At 47.8% G+C, this 16,703-nt stretch overlaps 1 protein-coding gene across 1 annotated transcript in view; it reads left to right on the top strand.

Annotated features, from left to right (window-relative positions):
- The window catches only part of ITGB5 (integrin subunit beta 5), a 97,473-nt gene that overhangs the window by 47,331 nt on the left and 33,439 nt on the right, over nucleotides 1-16,703 (top strand). The window contains exon 7 of the mRNA XM_077767629.1: nucleotides 9,022-9,156. Within this exon, the coding sequence (XP_077623755.1) occupies nucleotides 9,022-9,156 (135 nt within the window). The remainder of the gene's footprint in view (nucleotides 1-9,021; nucleotides 9,157-16,703) is intronic.

The raw sequence follows: 16,703 nt of genomic DNA, 5'->3' as shown, positions 1-16,703 counted from the left end.
TCCTGGGGTTGACTTTGTCACCCTGCTGGTGCAGCCCTGTTTTGAATTACAAAATACTGCTCAGTGAGACCAGGAGCCGGAGGTAATGTCCTCACCGCTGGGGGACCCCAGAGCCCTCACTGGTTCTAGGGTGAGCTGGGTGGCCGTGAGAACTGGTAGAAGGTTTTCTGTCCTCTGGCCGCCCCCACCTTCTATTGCACGTAAGGATCCTCGTCCTCTCACAAGTGCTCTGATTCCCCCTCACTCCTAGAACTTCCCGTTGAGAGAAACCAGACTTCCTTCCCTGCTCTCTGCCCTGTTTCCCACATACTGACATCCTCTTTTCTGTTCCCTGACTTTTAAGTCTTCACCAGACCCAGTGGGCCAGGGTTTCCAGGTTCACTTTTGGTGTTTTTCACATTTCCACGGTGAGTGGAAACGTAACCTACTGAGAGTGCCTGAGGAGAGAGAGAGAGAGAGAGAGAGAGAGAGAGAGTGTGTGTGTGTGTGAGAGAGAGAGACAGAGAGAGAGAGAAGGGGGGGGCCCAGGCCTGCCAAATGTTGCCCCCTTTCTGAGGGCCTCTCCTTATTGAGAACCACTTTGGCCTCAAGCTCTGGATGCTGGACTAAAGGAGTTAAAGTAGGAGCCATGACTCCTGCCTCTGAGGACACCGGGGCTGAGAGACCCCTGGGTAAGGAGAGGAGGGGCTGCTGCTGTACCTGCTGTCACTGGGGTGGGGGTGACCATAGCTTGCCTCCTGCCAAGCCAGCGCCTTTGGGGAAGAAATGGCTGAAGAGCAAACCCATCATGGGCTCTAGGGTGGATGAGGATTTCTCCTGAGATTCTAGGGAGGACTTTCATCCTCAGTCAGCTCCGGAGTTCAGATCCTGCTGAGAGGCTGGCTGCCCTACCTCTGGGGCTCCCCTANTTTTCACATTTCCACGGTGAGTGGAAACGTAACCTACTGAGAGTGCCTGAGGAGAGAGAGAGAGAGAGAGAGAGAGAGAGAGAGAGAGAGTGTGTGTGTGTGTGTGTGTGAGAGACAGAGAGAGAGAGAGAGAAGGGGGGAGCCCAGGCCTGCCAAATGTTGCCCCCTTTCTGAGGGCCTCTCCTTATTGAGAACCACTTTGGCCTCAAGCTCTGGATGCTGGACTAAAGGAGTTAAAGTAGGAGCCATGACTCCTGCCTCTGAGGACACCGGGGCTGAGAGACCCCTGGGTAAGGAGAGGAGGGGCTGCTGCTGTACCTGCTGTCACTGGGGTGGGGGTGACCATAGCTTGCCTCCTGCCAAGCCAGCGCCTTTGGGGAAGAAATGGCTGAAGAGCAAACCCATCATGGGCTCTAGGGTGGATGAGGATTTCTCCTGAGATTCTAGGGAGGACTTTCATCCTCAGTCAGCTCCGGAGTTCAGATCCTGCTGAGAGGCTGGCTGCCCTACCTCTGGGGCTCCCCTAAGCCCACTTCCTGCTGAAGGCCTATGCCCTCCGCTCCTCATGGCTTTCAGAAAGGAGAGCATAAGGACGCTGAGTTGCACAGAACTGGCTGGGTGCTATTTGCCAAAAATGGAAAAAACACTCCTCCGTCAGTGCTTTGTGTGGCTGGGTGGTTCTGTACTTCGATACTTGTGTGTGGGACCACTAAAAACCAGGGAGCACAGGATATTGTTGGTTCCTTGTGTGGGAGCTCGTAAATACCTGGGAGAGCTCTTTCTCTGAGATATGTTCCAGTGGGTCTGAGCAGACTCATTACATATAAATTCATTTTCTTTCTTTCTTTTTTTTAAATGTTTATTTACTCATTTGAGAGAGAGAGAGAGTGTGAGTTAGGGGAGGGACAGAGAGAGAGAATCCCAGGCAGGCTCTGCGCTGTCAGCCCAGAGCCCAATGCAAGGCTCAATCTCATGAACCATGAGATCGTGACCTGAGCCAATATCGAGAGTTGAATGCTTAACTGATTGAGCCACGCAGGTGCCCCTACATTCATTTCCTGATGAAAATCCAGGGACCTGGGGAATATGCTTTGTGTGGTTGATGGAGGTTAGGAGAGGAGCAGAGAGCTCTCCCTCCTGCTGAGGAGTCAGGATCGGGATGAGTATAGAAAATGATCTTTTCTAGCATGAGCTACATTTAACCTGGGATGAATCCCCCGAGGAAGTCTGGCAACCCAGGACTCTAGCTTACCTTTGAGTTCGGCTGGTTCTTATGAAAGAACACGTTAGGAAATGAGACACACAACTTATGAATGAACATTTGAAATTCAGCTCTTTAACATGGGTGATTCTGGAATGCTGTCAACAGTGACTGTTCAAGTTCAGTGGAAAGGTTTAAAGCAGCGTTACTAAGACGGTGAACAAATAAATTGTACACATTTAAAGTGTAGAACTGGTTAAGTTTTGATGTATACACATCTCTGAAACCATCACCATCACTAAGGTATTGAACATGTGTATCAACCCAACAAATTAGGATCGTTGGTCATTCCCTACTTCTGCCTTTTTCCCTTCAGTGGGGATTTTAAAGCTATTCTATATACAAATGTGAGACAACAAGGTATTTGGAGCTAAGTCTAGCTGGCGGAAGTCTGTTTGTACTCAACAGTGATTCGTACTGCTTCACTGGCTGTGGTCATTTCTTTTCTTTTCTTTTTTAATGTTTGTTTATTTTTGAGAGAGAGACACAGAGTATGAGCACGGGAGGGGCAGAGAGAGAGGGAGACCTGGAATCTGAAACAGGCTCCAGGCTCTGAGCTGTCATCACAGAGCCCAACGTGGGGCTCGAACTCACGAACCGCAGGATCATGACCTGAGCCGACGTTGGACGCTTAGCCGACTGAGCCACCCAGGCGCCCCTGGCTGCGGTCATTTCCAACAGAGGGAAGGCCCAGGCCGAGCCTCAAGTGTGTGCGTGTGTGTGTGCGTGCATGCACAGCAGTGGTTTTCCTTTCACCTGCTCCTCTCCCTGGCCTGGATCTAAGCCCAGCTCTAACCGGACTGTTTGCTTTCCTCTGTGTCACCTTACTGTCTCGGCAGTTTGTGGCGGATCCCATATGAGTCATGCAACACATGACTAAGTATGGGTGTTGACTCTGACCTCCCCTAGAGAGCTGGCAAACCATCTGTGGGGACATTCTGAAAAGATTTTGGTTGAAGCGCATGTGACAGATGAAATAGCTGTGGTTTTTAGCTAGGCTGCAGAGGGAGCGAAATGGGAAGGGCATGTTTAATGTTTTGTAGACTCGAGCCTGTTGTATGCAGCTTTCATAATGTGAAACTTCAACTCTGGGCTTTGATTTATATACTTTTTCTTGCTGTGCCAAATTCTTCGTTGTGAGAGATCACCAAGTCCTTCCAAGGGGGGTTAGCAGTGTGGAGCTTGGCTATACCGGAGGTGCTGGGGGGAGCCCAGAGCCCAGAGGGAGGCCCTGGGTGCGCACATACAGAACACGAACACTGTGTCACATTGAGAAAGGGGGCGAGGACTCGGGGAACCACTAGGGGCTCTTTCCAGAATGGGAAAGAGCAGAATCTGGAGCTGGAAACTGCTAGAATTGCATGTGGAGAGTGGTATCAGAGGCTGTGGTATATGTGCCTCCTAGTGGAGCACATGTTTCTCTTTTTGTTGTTGCCATAAAGTCTGCACCCACCCACTCCACAGCTGGCCCGACTTAAAGCAATTGCAGATGTGACCTAGCCTGACCGAGTATTTTAATAGCCTTTAAACTTCTGACATTCTTGACATTGTCTCCTTGTCCCGGGATGAGGAGTAAGGAAACATCTTCAGGGGCAGGTCTGGTAGACGTCAGTTGAAGTTCAGGAGGCATCTATAAGTCTTCATGTATTGCCTATAGCTTTAATTCTTTATTATATTTTATGCTCCATTCTATCCATTCACTCATTTGTCCAACAAATATATAATAATGGTCTAATGTATGGCAGGTATCACCTACATCTTGGGAAAACAAAACAAAACGAAACAAAAAAACAGTAAGCAGAACACAGTCCTGCCTCTGGGAGCCCATAGTCTTTTACAGGAGATAGACCCTTATGATTGGAATACAACCTGATGATCTAACACTCTCCACGGTCAGAGCACTACAGGTAGAGCAAGAAGGCCTGGCTCTGTCCTGCCTGCCTCCAGGAGCTGAATGACCCTGGACAATGCCTTTTCTGTGAGCTCAGTTCCCTCAGTTCAAAAATTGATAGGTTTAAATTGAATAATCTCCATGATTCCTATCCCCTGCTCCCAACATCTTAAAAGTTTCTGATTCCTATGGGTGCCAGGATTAATACAAACTTCAGATCACAACACAAGGCTTTGGGGGCCTAGATTAGAGCATAGATTTAATTTCCATCCATTAAAGTTACCAACTCATTCAGTAGGAGTCCCAGCCCCCAGGGCTCTCTCTCCCCCTACCAAATTCCCCATTAAGCCTTCCAGGGCAGCTCACACAGATCTTCATGGGGAAGGAGAATTGGTATTTCCTCCTAATGTCTTGGTGGTGAGCTACAGGGCCCTCATGTCTTGTGTGACTGATCTGAAGTAATATTTTACATTAATCTACCTAGCCCTTTTATGATCCATTGATTTGCCTCATTCTCATAGTTATTCGCAATTCAAAAATATATATAAAGGTTTTTTAAAAATATTAATTTTTTGAGAGAGAGAGAAAGTGTGCACGAGCAAGGGAGGCGCAGAGAGAGAGGGAGACACGGAATCCATAGTGGGTTTTAGTCCCTGAGCTGTCAGCACAGAGCCTGACGAGGGGCTCAAACCCATGAGCTGTGAGATCATGACCTGAGCCGCAGTCAGATGCTGAACGGAATGAGCCACCCAGGAACCCCCAAATATATACATACGTATGTATTATTTTAAGTTGACCTTGTCTTAGATAGAATATAAATCTATAGTAATCAAAATAGTATGGTACTAGTACAAAAATAGACACACAGATCAATGGAACAGAATAGAGACTCCAGAAATAAACCCACAATTATATGTCAGTTAACCTATGCCAAAGTAGGCAAGAATATACAATGGAGAAAAGAAAGTCTCTTCAGTAAATGGTGCTGGGAAAACTGGACAGCTACATGCAAAAGAATTAATCTGGATCCCTTTCTAACTATACAAAAATAAATAAAATGTATTAAAGAGCTAACTGTGAGACCTGAAACCATGCAAATCCTAGAAGAGAGCAGAGGCATCTAACATCAGCCATAGCAACATTTTTCTGCATATGTCTCTTAAGGCAAGGGTAAGAAGAGCAAAAATAAATTACTGGGGGGGCACCTGGGTGGCTTAGTCAGTTAAGCGTCCGACTTTTGCTTAGGTCATGATCTCGCGGTTCGTGGGTTTGAGCCCCGCGTCGGGCTCTGTGCTGACTGCCAGCTCAGAGCCTGGAGCCTATTTCAGAGTCTGTATCTCCCTCTGTCTCTGACCCTCCCCTGCTCATGCTGTCTCTCTCTCTCTCTCTCCTAGAAATAAATAAAAATATTTAAAAAAAATTACTGGGAATACATCAAAATAAAAGGCTTTTGCACAGTGGAGGAAACCTCAACAAAACAAAAAGACAACCTACGAAATGGGAAAAGTTATTTTCCAGTGACATATCCAATTACAGGATTAATATTCAAAGTCTATAAAGAATTTATAGGAGTCTGGGTGGCTTAGTCGGTTAAGCATCTGACTCTTGATTTTGGCTCACGTCATGATCTCATGGTTCATGGGTTCAAGCCCCACATCAGTCTGCGCTGATGGCACGGAGCCTGCTTGGGATTCTGTCTTTCTATGTGTACCTCCCCTGCTTGCTCTCTCTCTCTCTCTTTAAAAATAAATAAAAATTTAAAAATAGAATTTCTATAACTCACGGTGCCTGGTTGTCTATGTTGGTAAAGCATATGACTCTTGATCTCGGGGTTATGAGTTTGAGCCCCATGTTGGATATAGAGATTACTTAAAAATAAAATCTTAAAAAAATGTATACAACTCAGTACCAAAAAATGATCATTAAAAAATGGGCAGAGGCCCCAATAGACATGTTTCCAAAGAAGATACACAGATAACCAACAGACACATGAAAAGATGCTTGACCTCTTCAGAGAACTGCAAGTCAAAGCCACAATGAGACAGTACCTTACATCAGTCAGAATGGCTAACATCAAAATGACAAGGAATAACAGGTGTTGGCGGGGATGTGGAGAAGGAACCCTTGAGTACCGTTGTTGGGAATGCAGATTGGTACAACCACTGTGGAACATAGTGTGGAGGTTCCTCAAAAAATTAAAAATGGAAGTACCATATGATCCAATAACTCCATTACTGGATATTTACCCAAAGAAAGTGAAAACACTAATTTAAAAGGATATGTGCACCCATATGTTTACTGCAGCACTGTTTACAAGAACCAAGATATGAAGACAGCCTAAGTGTCCATCATGGACAAATGGATAAAGAAGATGTGTATGTGTGTATATATATGTGTGTGTATACACACACACACACAATAGAATGTTACACAGCCATAAAAGGATGATATTGGGTCATTTGTAACAACATGGATGGATCTAGAGGGTATTATGCAAGTGAACTAAGTCAAACTGAGAAAGACAAATACCAAATGATTCTACTCATAAGTGGGATCTTAGAAAGAAAAGGGGCGCCTGGGTGGCACAGTCAGTTAGGTGCCGACTTCGGCTCAGGTCTTGATCTCATGGTTCATGGATTCGAGCCCCACGTCGGGCTCTGTGCTTATAGCTTAGAGCCTGGAGCCTGCTTCAGATTCTGTGTCTCCTTGTCTCTCTGCCCCTCCCCCACTCATGCTCTGTTTCTCTGTCTCAAAAATAAATAAACATAAAATTTTTTTTAAAAAGAAACAAAAAGCAGAATCAGACTGATACATAAAGAGAACAAACTGATGGTTGCCAGAGGGGAGGGGGAGTGGGGGATTGGGCAATATGGGTGAACAGGAGAGAATCAGGCTTCCACTTATGGGGTGAATAAGTGACAGGAATAAAAGGCACAGTGTAAGGACTAAAAAAGTGTTTTGACCTTTCAAAAATAACTAAGTTTCTTCCACTCAGTCTGAGCCCATTAGCGTAGCTGCCATTAGAACATCCATCCACTCATTCAGCAGAAACTTGTGTTCGGTCCTAAGGAGGAATAGGGTGTAGCTCTGGGAACCCACAACCCAGTGGGGAAAGCAGCCTCGTAAATAACTAATTGTGTTCCGCAGGAGAGTGCTGTTGGGCCTGCATGTTGAGAGGTGCTCACCCAACCCTCTGCCAGTTGGGGCTGGCACGAGAGGAAGTGGATTTAAGAAAGAGTATTTTTAGAGTTGTAAAAGCACTTGAACAATTTGTTGCAAAGGAGGAGACTATTTTTTGCAGAGTATTTTCAACAAACTATTAATTTGTTGGGAAAACTGCATATTTAACTTACTCAAGTTTAGCACTGTAGGCTCAGCAAAAAAGAAAACAAAGAAAGGAAAGAAGCCCACGTGAGCAAGAGGAAGTTCTGCCTGCCGTCTGTTCGGGGCCATGTTCCCCAAAGTGCACCTGAGAAGGGGAGTGGGAGCCTGGAGGGTCATCAGTTGATCTTGGGGTCCGTGTATGCGTGTGCCTCTCAGAGTGTGTGCATCCTGCCATGCTGAATGTACTTAGTGTGTAAACAAATGTATTTTTTGTAGGATGTGGCCCCTAGACACAAGCTGGTTCATTTGGCCTTAGTCTCCAAAGGCATGAACTCAGAGATTTTCAATGGCAAGCTTTTAAACTTGCAGGCATGCAGAAAATTGCACAGACTTTTCATAAACTACATACACCTGAGTATCCAGCACCCAGGTCAAAAAACAGGATATTACAAACACCCAGAAACACCTGTTGTGCCCTCTTCTATTGCCACCCAGCAAGGGTAACTGTTAATTTTGCCTACTTTTAAATGTCATATAAATAGAATCATATAGTGTGTATGCTTTTTGTGTCTGGCTTCTTTCAGGCAGTGTCCTAAGATTCATTTATGTAATGGAATGTAGTCATGTTTCATTAGTGTATGGTATCCTATGTGAACACACCATAACTTTTTTTTTTTTTTTGCTAAAAGTCTGTTCTGTTGATAGGCATTTGGGTAGTTCTAGTTTCTAGCCATCCTGGCTGAGACAGTGTTGCTATAAACATTCTCATACATGGCTCTGGTCAGTGCATATCTCTGCCGAGTATAATCCTCCGGTGAACTGATAGGTCTGAGGTTGGTCTAAGCATTAGTAGATACTGCCTCATGGTTTTCTAAAGGTTGTTGTACCAATTCACACACCAGCAGGGCAAGGGCTCCACTTGCTCCATATCCTTTCCAACACTTGATATTTTTGGTCTTTTATTTTTTTCTATTCTGGTAAGTAATTCTGGCTTGATGTTTATTTCATTCACCATCTTGAGAAATCACCGCATGTAAGATATGACTCTTTCAGAATGCAGTTCAAAACTCAGCACACATAGCCCTCATCTGCTGGGGGGTGGGGGGGAGAGTGTGAGCGTGAGGATTGGCAGGGTGGTCCCAAGAGACAGTGCCTGCTGAACTGGTGCTGAAGGCTGACAAGATGCTAGCCAGGGAAAGAGGAGAGAGAAGAGCCGTTGACCAGGGGAATACTCTCCCAGGCTCATGGAAAGTCCCATAGTCTAGAGAGCACATGGCAAGATTTGAGGAGTTGCATGTGCGAAGGTGATCAGGGATGACAGGTGACTCTGGAATGGCAAGCAGGAACAGAGCATCACCCCTCCGAAGTAGATGAAGTTACCGTATGGCAGGTGGACCGTTATCAACCTCTCTGAGCTCATGGAGGGAGATTTCGGGCCAGATCTAGCAAGATGGCATAGGTGTGGAAAGAAGGGAAAAGATGTGGGACCGGCAGTGCACCAAGCCCACTGGCCCTTGCCTGGGCCTGAGACTCCTGAGTTAGAGAAAGTCAAATGGGGCTCAGAGAACCAGCGTGGAGAACATCTCCACTGCAGCCTTTACTAAATGGTTCCAGTTCCGTCTTCTCTGTCTGTACAGAGCATCCGGTCTAAAGTGGAGCTGTCCGTCTGGGATCAACCTGAAGATCTTAATCTCTTCTTTACTGCTACCTGCCAGGACGGTGTGTCCTACCCTGGCCAGAGGAAGTGTGAAGGCCTGAAGATTGGGGACACGGTAAGTTCTCACCCTCGTTTATACATGTTAGCATTGGTTGTCATTCTTTGGCCTCTGGTAACTCTTATGACTAATTAGAGTCCTTTGGGGTTTAAATTCTGTCTTCCAATTCAGCGTAGCATGGTGGGAGACCTTCCTAGGCCTGCTCTGTGTTGTATCTTTAAGGTGCTGGGTGGACTTGGTAAGCTGCAGTCAGTCAACAGTGCTCAGTGCATCACCATCTGAGGCTTCCTCAAGTTGACATTGTGCCCTTGGTGTTTTCAACCATTATTATCTTCATTTGACAGGGATGAAATCAGATCATGTGGGAGAGTATGAGTGGGAATCTAAGAGAACAGGCCTTCATTCATCGTCCTCTGCAGCTTGCTCTGTGTCTCAATAATCTGACCCTCACTTTTCCCTTCTGCAACACAAGAAGAAAGCCATCCACTTCTGATTTGTGGATAACTCCACAGCAATGGAGAGCCTAGAAGCTCTGTGTGGATTAAGTGGGAATAATGAGGAAACATTGTATGTAAGAAGTGTAACTGTGTGCCAAGCCAAGGGCTTAAGGGAAGGAGGAGAATATATGGGTGATGAGAACACAGAACAAACAGGTCACAGAGGCAGGCAGAGTGGTGATGGAGAGCTGTCCACACATCTTCCAGAGCTTCCTGCTGCTTAGAAACAGATCCTTTCCTTACTATGTTGATTGTTTCATTGCTCAGAAAATAGAAAGGCAGTGAGAGACAGTTCTCTTCCACACATAAAATAATCTGACTGAAGCCAAAAAAAATGGAGAGGGACCTTGAAAATAGATGACCATATCTTTGGGGCATTAAGTACTAATGATATACCCAACAAGGAACCCTTTCTTGAAGAAATAGGAGCAGTGGAACGGAAGTGGGAAAGAGGACCCACAGCATACACATAAGATGCCTGGGCTTCAGGAAGCCTCTTGACAATGTCTAATGACACCCTCACAAATAAGATAAATGATGTGAGTTGATGACAGCACAGTTAGGCAGATTTGTAGCTAAGTAAACTTGCTTCCTAGGAGTATTCATAATGTCAGTTGGAGGGAAGACTTGAATGAGGTGTCTCTTATCTACTCGTGTTTACTACTAGCTTGAGGGGAGCTCATGAAGACCTGCTTATCAAGTATGGGAAGGTCACAGAACTAGAGAACACAGATTATCTTTGCTCCAGGAAAACCAAGATTAAAAGTTGTTTTCAAAATTCAGCTGGATTGAAATCACAGGACTGATGTCTTGCATTTACGATTATAGATAGGGTAGAGGAAACTGGGTTTGATAGCAGTTTTTAAGAAAAGGACGTGACAGATTCTGATTCTCAAAGGCTTAATGTGAATTAACAATGTTGCTTAAAAAAAAAGCCAATGAGGTAATATTAATGGAAGTATTTTGAAACATCAGAGATAATGGTCCCACTCTTCTTTGTGTGGGTAAGACTACATCTGGTGTTCTGTGCTCAGTTCTCTTTTTTTCAAAAGGCAAGTGGCAAGTAACTATGATGATGAATTGTCTGGAAACCAGGAAGGGCAAAGGAACTGGTATTTATTGATAATGACAGCATAAAGTTGGATTTCTTTTGGGATGCAAGAAACTCAGGCAATTTACGTTGCCTTAAGCAAAGATGAGAAAATCAGTATAAGAATATTGAGGTCCCTCATGGACCCAAGAGGGACATGCAGTTAGCCTTAGGAAAGACCAGGAACACATTACACTGTGAGTTAGCTCTATGTTCCTCACCATTTCCCCATGAGGAAGATACTGTTATTCATTGGACAGATGAGAAAAACGGAGCCACAAGGAATTGAATTGCCCAGGTTCCACCACCAGTGGAAATTGAAAATTCAAAGCCAGGGCTTTCTGGCTCTGATGCTGGTACCCTAGACCACCTTTCCCTGGCCTCTTGGTGCCTATGATTCTGTTCTGTCCTATCTATTTCAAAGGGTTCATTTCAAAGAAAGTATGATAACGAACAGGGGCCCCCAAGCGGGGAACAGTTTATTGAGTGCCTTTACGCACCTCACCTCATTCAGTGCACACACCCCCTGGCTCAGATAGGGGATGGGATGCTGCACCCATTACTGCTGGGTACTCTGAGATTTGGGAGTGTGACAACCTGCCCAAGATCCCCCAGCTAACAAGCAGTGGACTTGCAACTCAAGCCAAGGTCATCTGATGAGCCCTCCTTGTCATGGAGGGGATGCCATGAGTTTCACTCCAGGGGATTTATAATGGCCCCATTCTGCAGTAGGGATCTCCTGCCACTCCCTTTGCTTCTTGCACTGCCTGTAAGGTAGACATTACTTCCCCACTTCAAGTGAGAACAGCTGAGGCTCCAAGGAGACCCTTGCCGGAAATCCTGCCACCTTGAGCCCCACGAACCAGCAGTGAAATCTGAAGCTGCTGGTGCCAAAGCCCGTGTTATACCTCATGCACTTTTAATTTTTTTTAATGTTTTTATTTCTGAGGGAGAGAGAGGTAGTGTGAGCAGGGGAGGGTCAGAGAGAGAGGGAGACACAGAATCCAAAGCAGGCTCCAGGCTCCCAGCTATCAGCACAGAGCCCGACGTGGGGCTCAAACCCATGAACCGTGAGATCATGACCTGAGCTGAAGTTGGAAGCTTAATTGACTGAGCCACCCAGGCGCCCCTCCTCATGCACTTTGGAAGTAAAAGCTCTCAAGGAAGCCCAAGGTGCTATCATTACCACTTCTGTACAGACACCGTGGTGTACAGATTTTGTTTTGTTTTTTTTTGCCATGATAGCTCAGAAAAGTAAGGACATTGTGCAGAGGAGAAAAAAAAAAAAAAAAAAAAAAAAAAAAAAAAAAAAAAAAAATGGCATTTTTCACAAACATAAATATCTCAGATGCCTTGGGGTGGTTAGTATAGGATCTGCAATAGAGAAAGGTAGGTGCTGCCTCCACACTGATGGCCCTGATGGCTCTTCCACATGCGTGTGCCAGGAGCCTCCCTTTGGCTCAGACAGAAGCCTGCCGTGTCCGCTCACCGTTGCAGTGTTGTCTTGCTGTCTGGGAGGCCACGGACACATGGCCCCTGGCTCTGCTGCAAGGGCAGGAGAGATGGATAGGCCATGAGCAGCAGCCACCCCACCTGTCACAGCTGAATATGATGCTTGCCCGCAAGGCCTTGCCGGCCCACAAGAGACTAGCTCTTTGAGGGCCCCGGAAGCAGTGGGGGCAGAGCTGGGGGCATAAAGCGCAGAGCCTGGTGCGAAATCAAAATGTGGCGTCCTTGTTCAAAAATGCAGAATTTGAAGATGACAACAGCAGAGGGTTAACCAGCACAGGGCCCTTCTGAGTGTGGGCCCTGGGAGTGCACAGACACAGGCCTTTGGAGCCGGCCCTGGCAGGGAGTGAGGGGGTGCCCCCTAAGCCCCCTTTTTGCTGAAGGAGAGATGCAATTCTGCACTTCCAGCTCAGGCCAGTCTGATTCTCTTAGCCCTGGGCCACGATAGCAAACTTCTGTCCCCCCTCCCAGACTGAGCTTCCTCTAGAGCTCACAGTTGGACTTCAGCAACCAGCCCTGCTACTGAGCACGTGGGCACCTCCCACTCTAACAACTTTCTCAAGGACAAATCTGGCAGAGGAAATACACGTGTCGACGAGGCAGCCCCATAGCGGGTGATGGTACAGCTATAAAAGCTAGGTGATGTGCCACCACAACCCCAATGAAGAAGGGCCACATCACCGTGGTGCTGCTTGATCTGAGAAGCATGAGTAGGGGTTTTCCAGGCCTGAAGAGGGAGGAGGGGAAGTCCCATTAGTGGGCATGGCATGGCGAGCAGCAGGTGAGGCTGTGAGGCTGTGAACAAGCCTTGTCCTTTTGCAGGGGGGAGGCAGCCAAGGGGAGAGTGCAGGAGCCTGAGGAGATGGTGGCTGGTGTAGAGGCTACAGAGGCAGGCTCGGGCCGTACGAGTAAGACAGATGTGCCAAGCTAAGGGGTCTGGCCATTATTTGGCACCTGGGTGTTTTTCTCCAATGCCATGGGAGCCCTGGGGACAGGGTGGGGAGTGGCAGGAGGCAGGAGTGTAAAGCAAGAAGAAGGGCTCAGGGACTTACCTGGGGAGGGGGATTCGGGAAAGCACACAGGAAATAACTGTCCTGGGGTACCTCTGGGTCTGACTTGTAGATGAGGACATCCCCATGGGGCGTGTGTGTGGGGTGCAGCCTTGGGACAGCTGGGTTTAGGTGGCAGCCAGGTGGGTCTCACCCCCTGTGACTAAAGCCTCCAACAGGCAGGTGCTCTGTGGTCACTTTCAGCCAGAGGCCATGGTTTTGTGACTGTCCTGTGTTCTCTGGGTTAAGAGATCTCTTCAAGGCAAGAAGCAGGAGAAGTGGCAGGGGGGAAGGGTCAAGGTCATCCTCAACGAGAAATACTCCTCAACTAAAATGTTGAAAGTGTCCTATCCAATGAGGTTCTCTTCTCCAGTGATTGCCGTGTTTTTTCGGACCTCTGGCCCGAGTGCCAGCCAGTGCTGATGGAGTGGGCCCAGCCACCGGGAGTTGATTTTCTCATGAACCGGCTTTGACAAATCAGTATGCAAGTGGCTAGCCGTGCAGCAAGCGCTCACACCCAGTACAAAGGATGCAGTGAGCCCCATCACGGGCTTCCCACAGTGTCCCCCTCTTCTGTCCCCTCCTGTGGGGCTGGGTACCCTATGCCCGTGCCCAGTGCTTTGTTTCAGTGAGCTCCTGGTGGACTTGGCATCTGTACAGCCCTGGGTTTGGTGGGTTTCGGGTGGGGGCTGGGCAGCCCTTTTGAAAGAGAGGGTCAGGCCAACAGCCCTGTGGGGAAACCAGGAGCATCCCAATGAGGCTTCAATAACAAGACTGGACAGGAGGGAGGGCTGCTGTGTCCATGACCTTCCTCTGGAATCTCCGAGTGGGAGATGGAAAGTCTCCAAGAACTGGGGAGCCTTTAGTATCAGTTGAAGTTCACAGTAATCAGGGAACAGGCTCATTCCAGCTGCCCGACAGACTCTGGATTCCTTCCTGATCCCTCAGGGAAATGGACTCTGAAAGGAGGGTAGCAGAACTGATTTACTTGTTCCTGAAGTGCTTTTTATAGCCTTCCTGTGCCCGGTGGGACGTGAGACCCCAGGGCTGAATTAGAGCCATTCTCTGGTCATCAGGTGGTTGGCTGCATGGGCCCGACAGCCGGGACCTCTGTTAGACCATAGCGTTGGCCTTGATAGGCCACTGGGGTCACTTAAGGCCAGTCCTCCTGGTGCCGCTAGCCGGGCAGACGGCGTAGGAGCCTTTCTGAGTCCTGGGTGACCGGCTGCTGCACTGATGCAGGGGTTCCCCCGGCTTCCGCACTTAGGCTCTGGTGAGCACAGACACTCACCAGGGGAGTGTCTTTTATTTAATTCTGTCCTTACTTTGCCTCTTAATACAGGCACGTCTCCTTGGGGGAGGGTTATGCTCACAGATGGACACTCCTCACCGTCTTTTCAGTAACTAAATCCCTTTGGCTCTTGGTCTAGGTTATTCCTTTGCAGCTTATTCTACATCTGACCCACAGATGCCTTTGGGAGGCAAGGGCTTTTCACTTCACAGGTCCCACACAGTTGTAGCCCTCAGAAGTGGTAGCCTTGAGCAAGCTATGTTCTCTCTCTGAAGAGAGGGATGTTCACCTCTGCATTCTTGATGGCCCTGTGGGTGGCTTCAGTCATGTACCCCTCCCCTTCCTATCTGTAGGCCAGCACAAGGCAGGACAATTTGGAGACCCCTCTGGTCACCACCTTGGGGATCACCATCTAGTGGTCCCTGCAGTGAGCCGGGCCACCTTTCCCTCTGTCCCCAGATTAGGACACTGAACACCTACCGCATTCCCCACTTCCAGGAAGTGATGTGCCAAGGAGAGCACAGGCCCAGCCCCACCCCCACCAGCTGTTTGACCAGCACTGAGCTCCCTGACCCACCAACCCTATTTCCTCTCTGGCAAATGAGGATGCCTCTTTCTAGGGAATGTAAATGAGACATCTGTAGAAATGCCCACACAGTGCCTGGCACATGCAGGCACTTGATACCTGGCAACTATTCATGTTTGCTGTCCTTGGGCAGATTTCAGTTCCCAGGTGGGACCTCATCTTGTGTCCTTACCTCTAGAGTCCACCTGTACCTCAGCCCCTTGCAACTTAGTCCTGAGCTTGCTTCTGTCCATTTCTGTCTTTGCCTTCTCCTGCCGTCGGTGTAGACCTGGATGGAGGGGGGATGGGTTAGTCCCTACTGTCTGCAGCTGGTTTGGCTCTCCCAGCACCCTCTGATTCTGGCTGTTGTCATCGTCCTCAGCTCGCCTGTGATACCCCGGGGTTAATGCTGATTCCCAGACCTCTGTGGTTTGAGTGCCCTTGAAGCCATGCCTGCCACCAAGTAGGACCTTTCCCTGGGGCCTGGAGCGCTAGGTCTGTCCTCTGGCTCAGTCTCACCCACCCCTACCCTAGGATGTCCCTACAGGTCACAGAATCTGAGGGGGCCTCTTAGAATTACTAAAGACCCCAGAGTGATAGGGATCTGTAGAACATTTAGAAAAAAAACATGATTTCAGTGCTCTCTGAAAATATACATTGTTACCTAAGTAACAGTAAAACAATTTCTAGATGATTATTTATTTTTCAATGTGTACTTTTTTATTTGTGAGGGGGGTAGTGAGTGGGGAAGGGGCAGAGAGAGAGGGAGAGTGAGAATCCCGCAGACTCTGCACAGTCAGCACAGAGCATGACACAGAGCTCGAACTCATGAACTGTGAGATCATGACCTGACTGGAAATCAGAGTCAGACATGTAACCAACTAAGCCACCCAGGTGCCCCTAACTGACTTCTTAAAAATCAGCTTTAATTCAACCCAAATAATAGAATTAAGAATAACAGTAGCTAGGGGTGTCGGGTGGCTCAATCGGTTAAGTGTCCAACTTTGGCTCAGGTCACGATCTCACAGTTCGTAGGTTCNTCTCTCTGACCCTCCCCTGCTCATGCTGTCTCTCTCTCTCTCTCCTAGAAATAAATAAAACATTAAAAAAAAAAAACCAGTAGCTAGAAGTAGTTCCTGACCCATTCTGAGCTTCAGAATGATCCGAGCAGCCTTTTGAAAAATAGGGGCACTGGGTGGCTCAGTCGATTAAGTGTCCAACTTCAGCTCAGGTCATGATCTCGCGATCCGTGAGTTCAAGCCCCACGTAGGGCTCTGTGCTGACAGCTCAGCCTGGAGCCTGCTTCAGATTCTGTGTCTCCCTCTGACTCTGCCCCTCCCCCGCCATGCTGCTCTGTCTCTCTCTCGGTCTCAAAAATAAACATTAAAAAAAATAGTAAAATAAAAACATTTGGCCAGACGCAGTGAGTCAGTTTCTGGAGTGGGCCCAGGCCTCTGTCTGTTCAGGGAGTGCCACTGTTGAGGAGAGGAGCATTTCAGAGTGGTTTGGTCAGGGTGTGCCAGCTACCTGTCGGCGGACCCCCTGGTGCTGGGCTCACAGCCAAGTGCTAGATGACATGGCTCCTTTCTCGGGGGGGGAAATT

Source organism: Crocuta crocuta, unplaced genomic scaffold (genome assembly GCF_008692635.1).
Source record: "Crocuta crocuta isolate KB4526 unplaced genomic scaffold, BGI_CrCroc_1.0 scaffold45, whole genome shotgun sequence".
Classification (NCBI taxonomy): Eukaryota; Metazoa; Chordata; class Mammalia; order Carnivora; family Hyaenidae; genus Crocuta; species Crocuta crocuta.
This window is presented reverse-complemented; position numbering and strand designations above follow the sequence as displayed.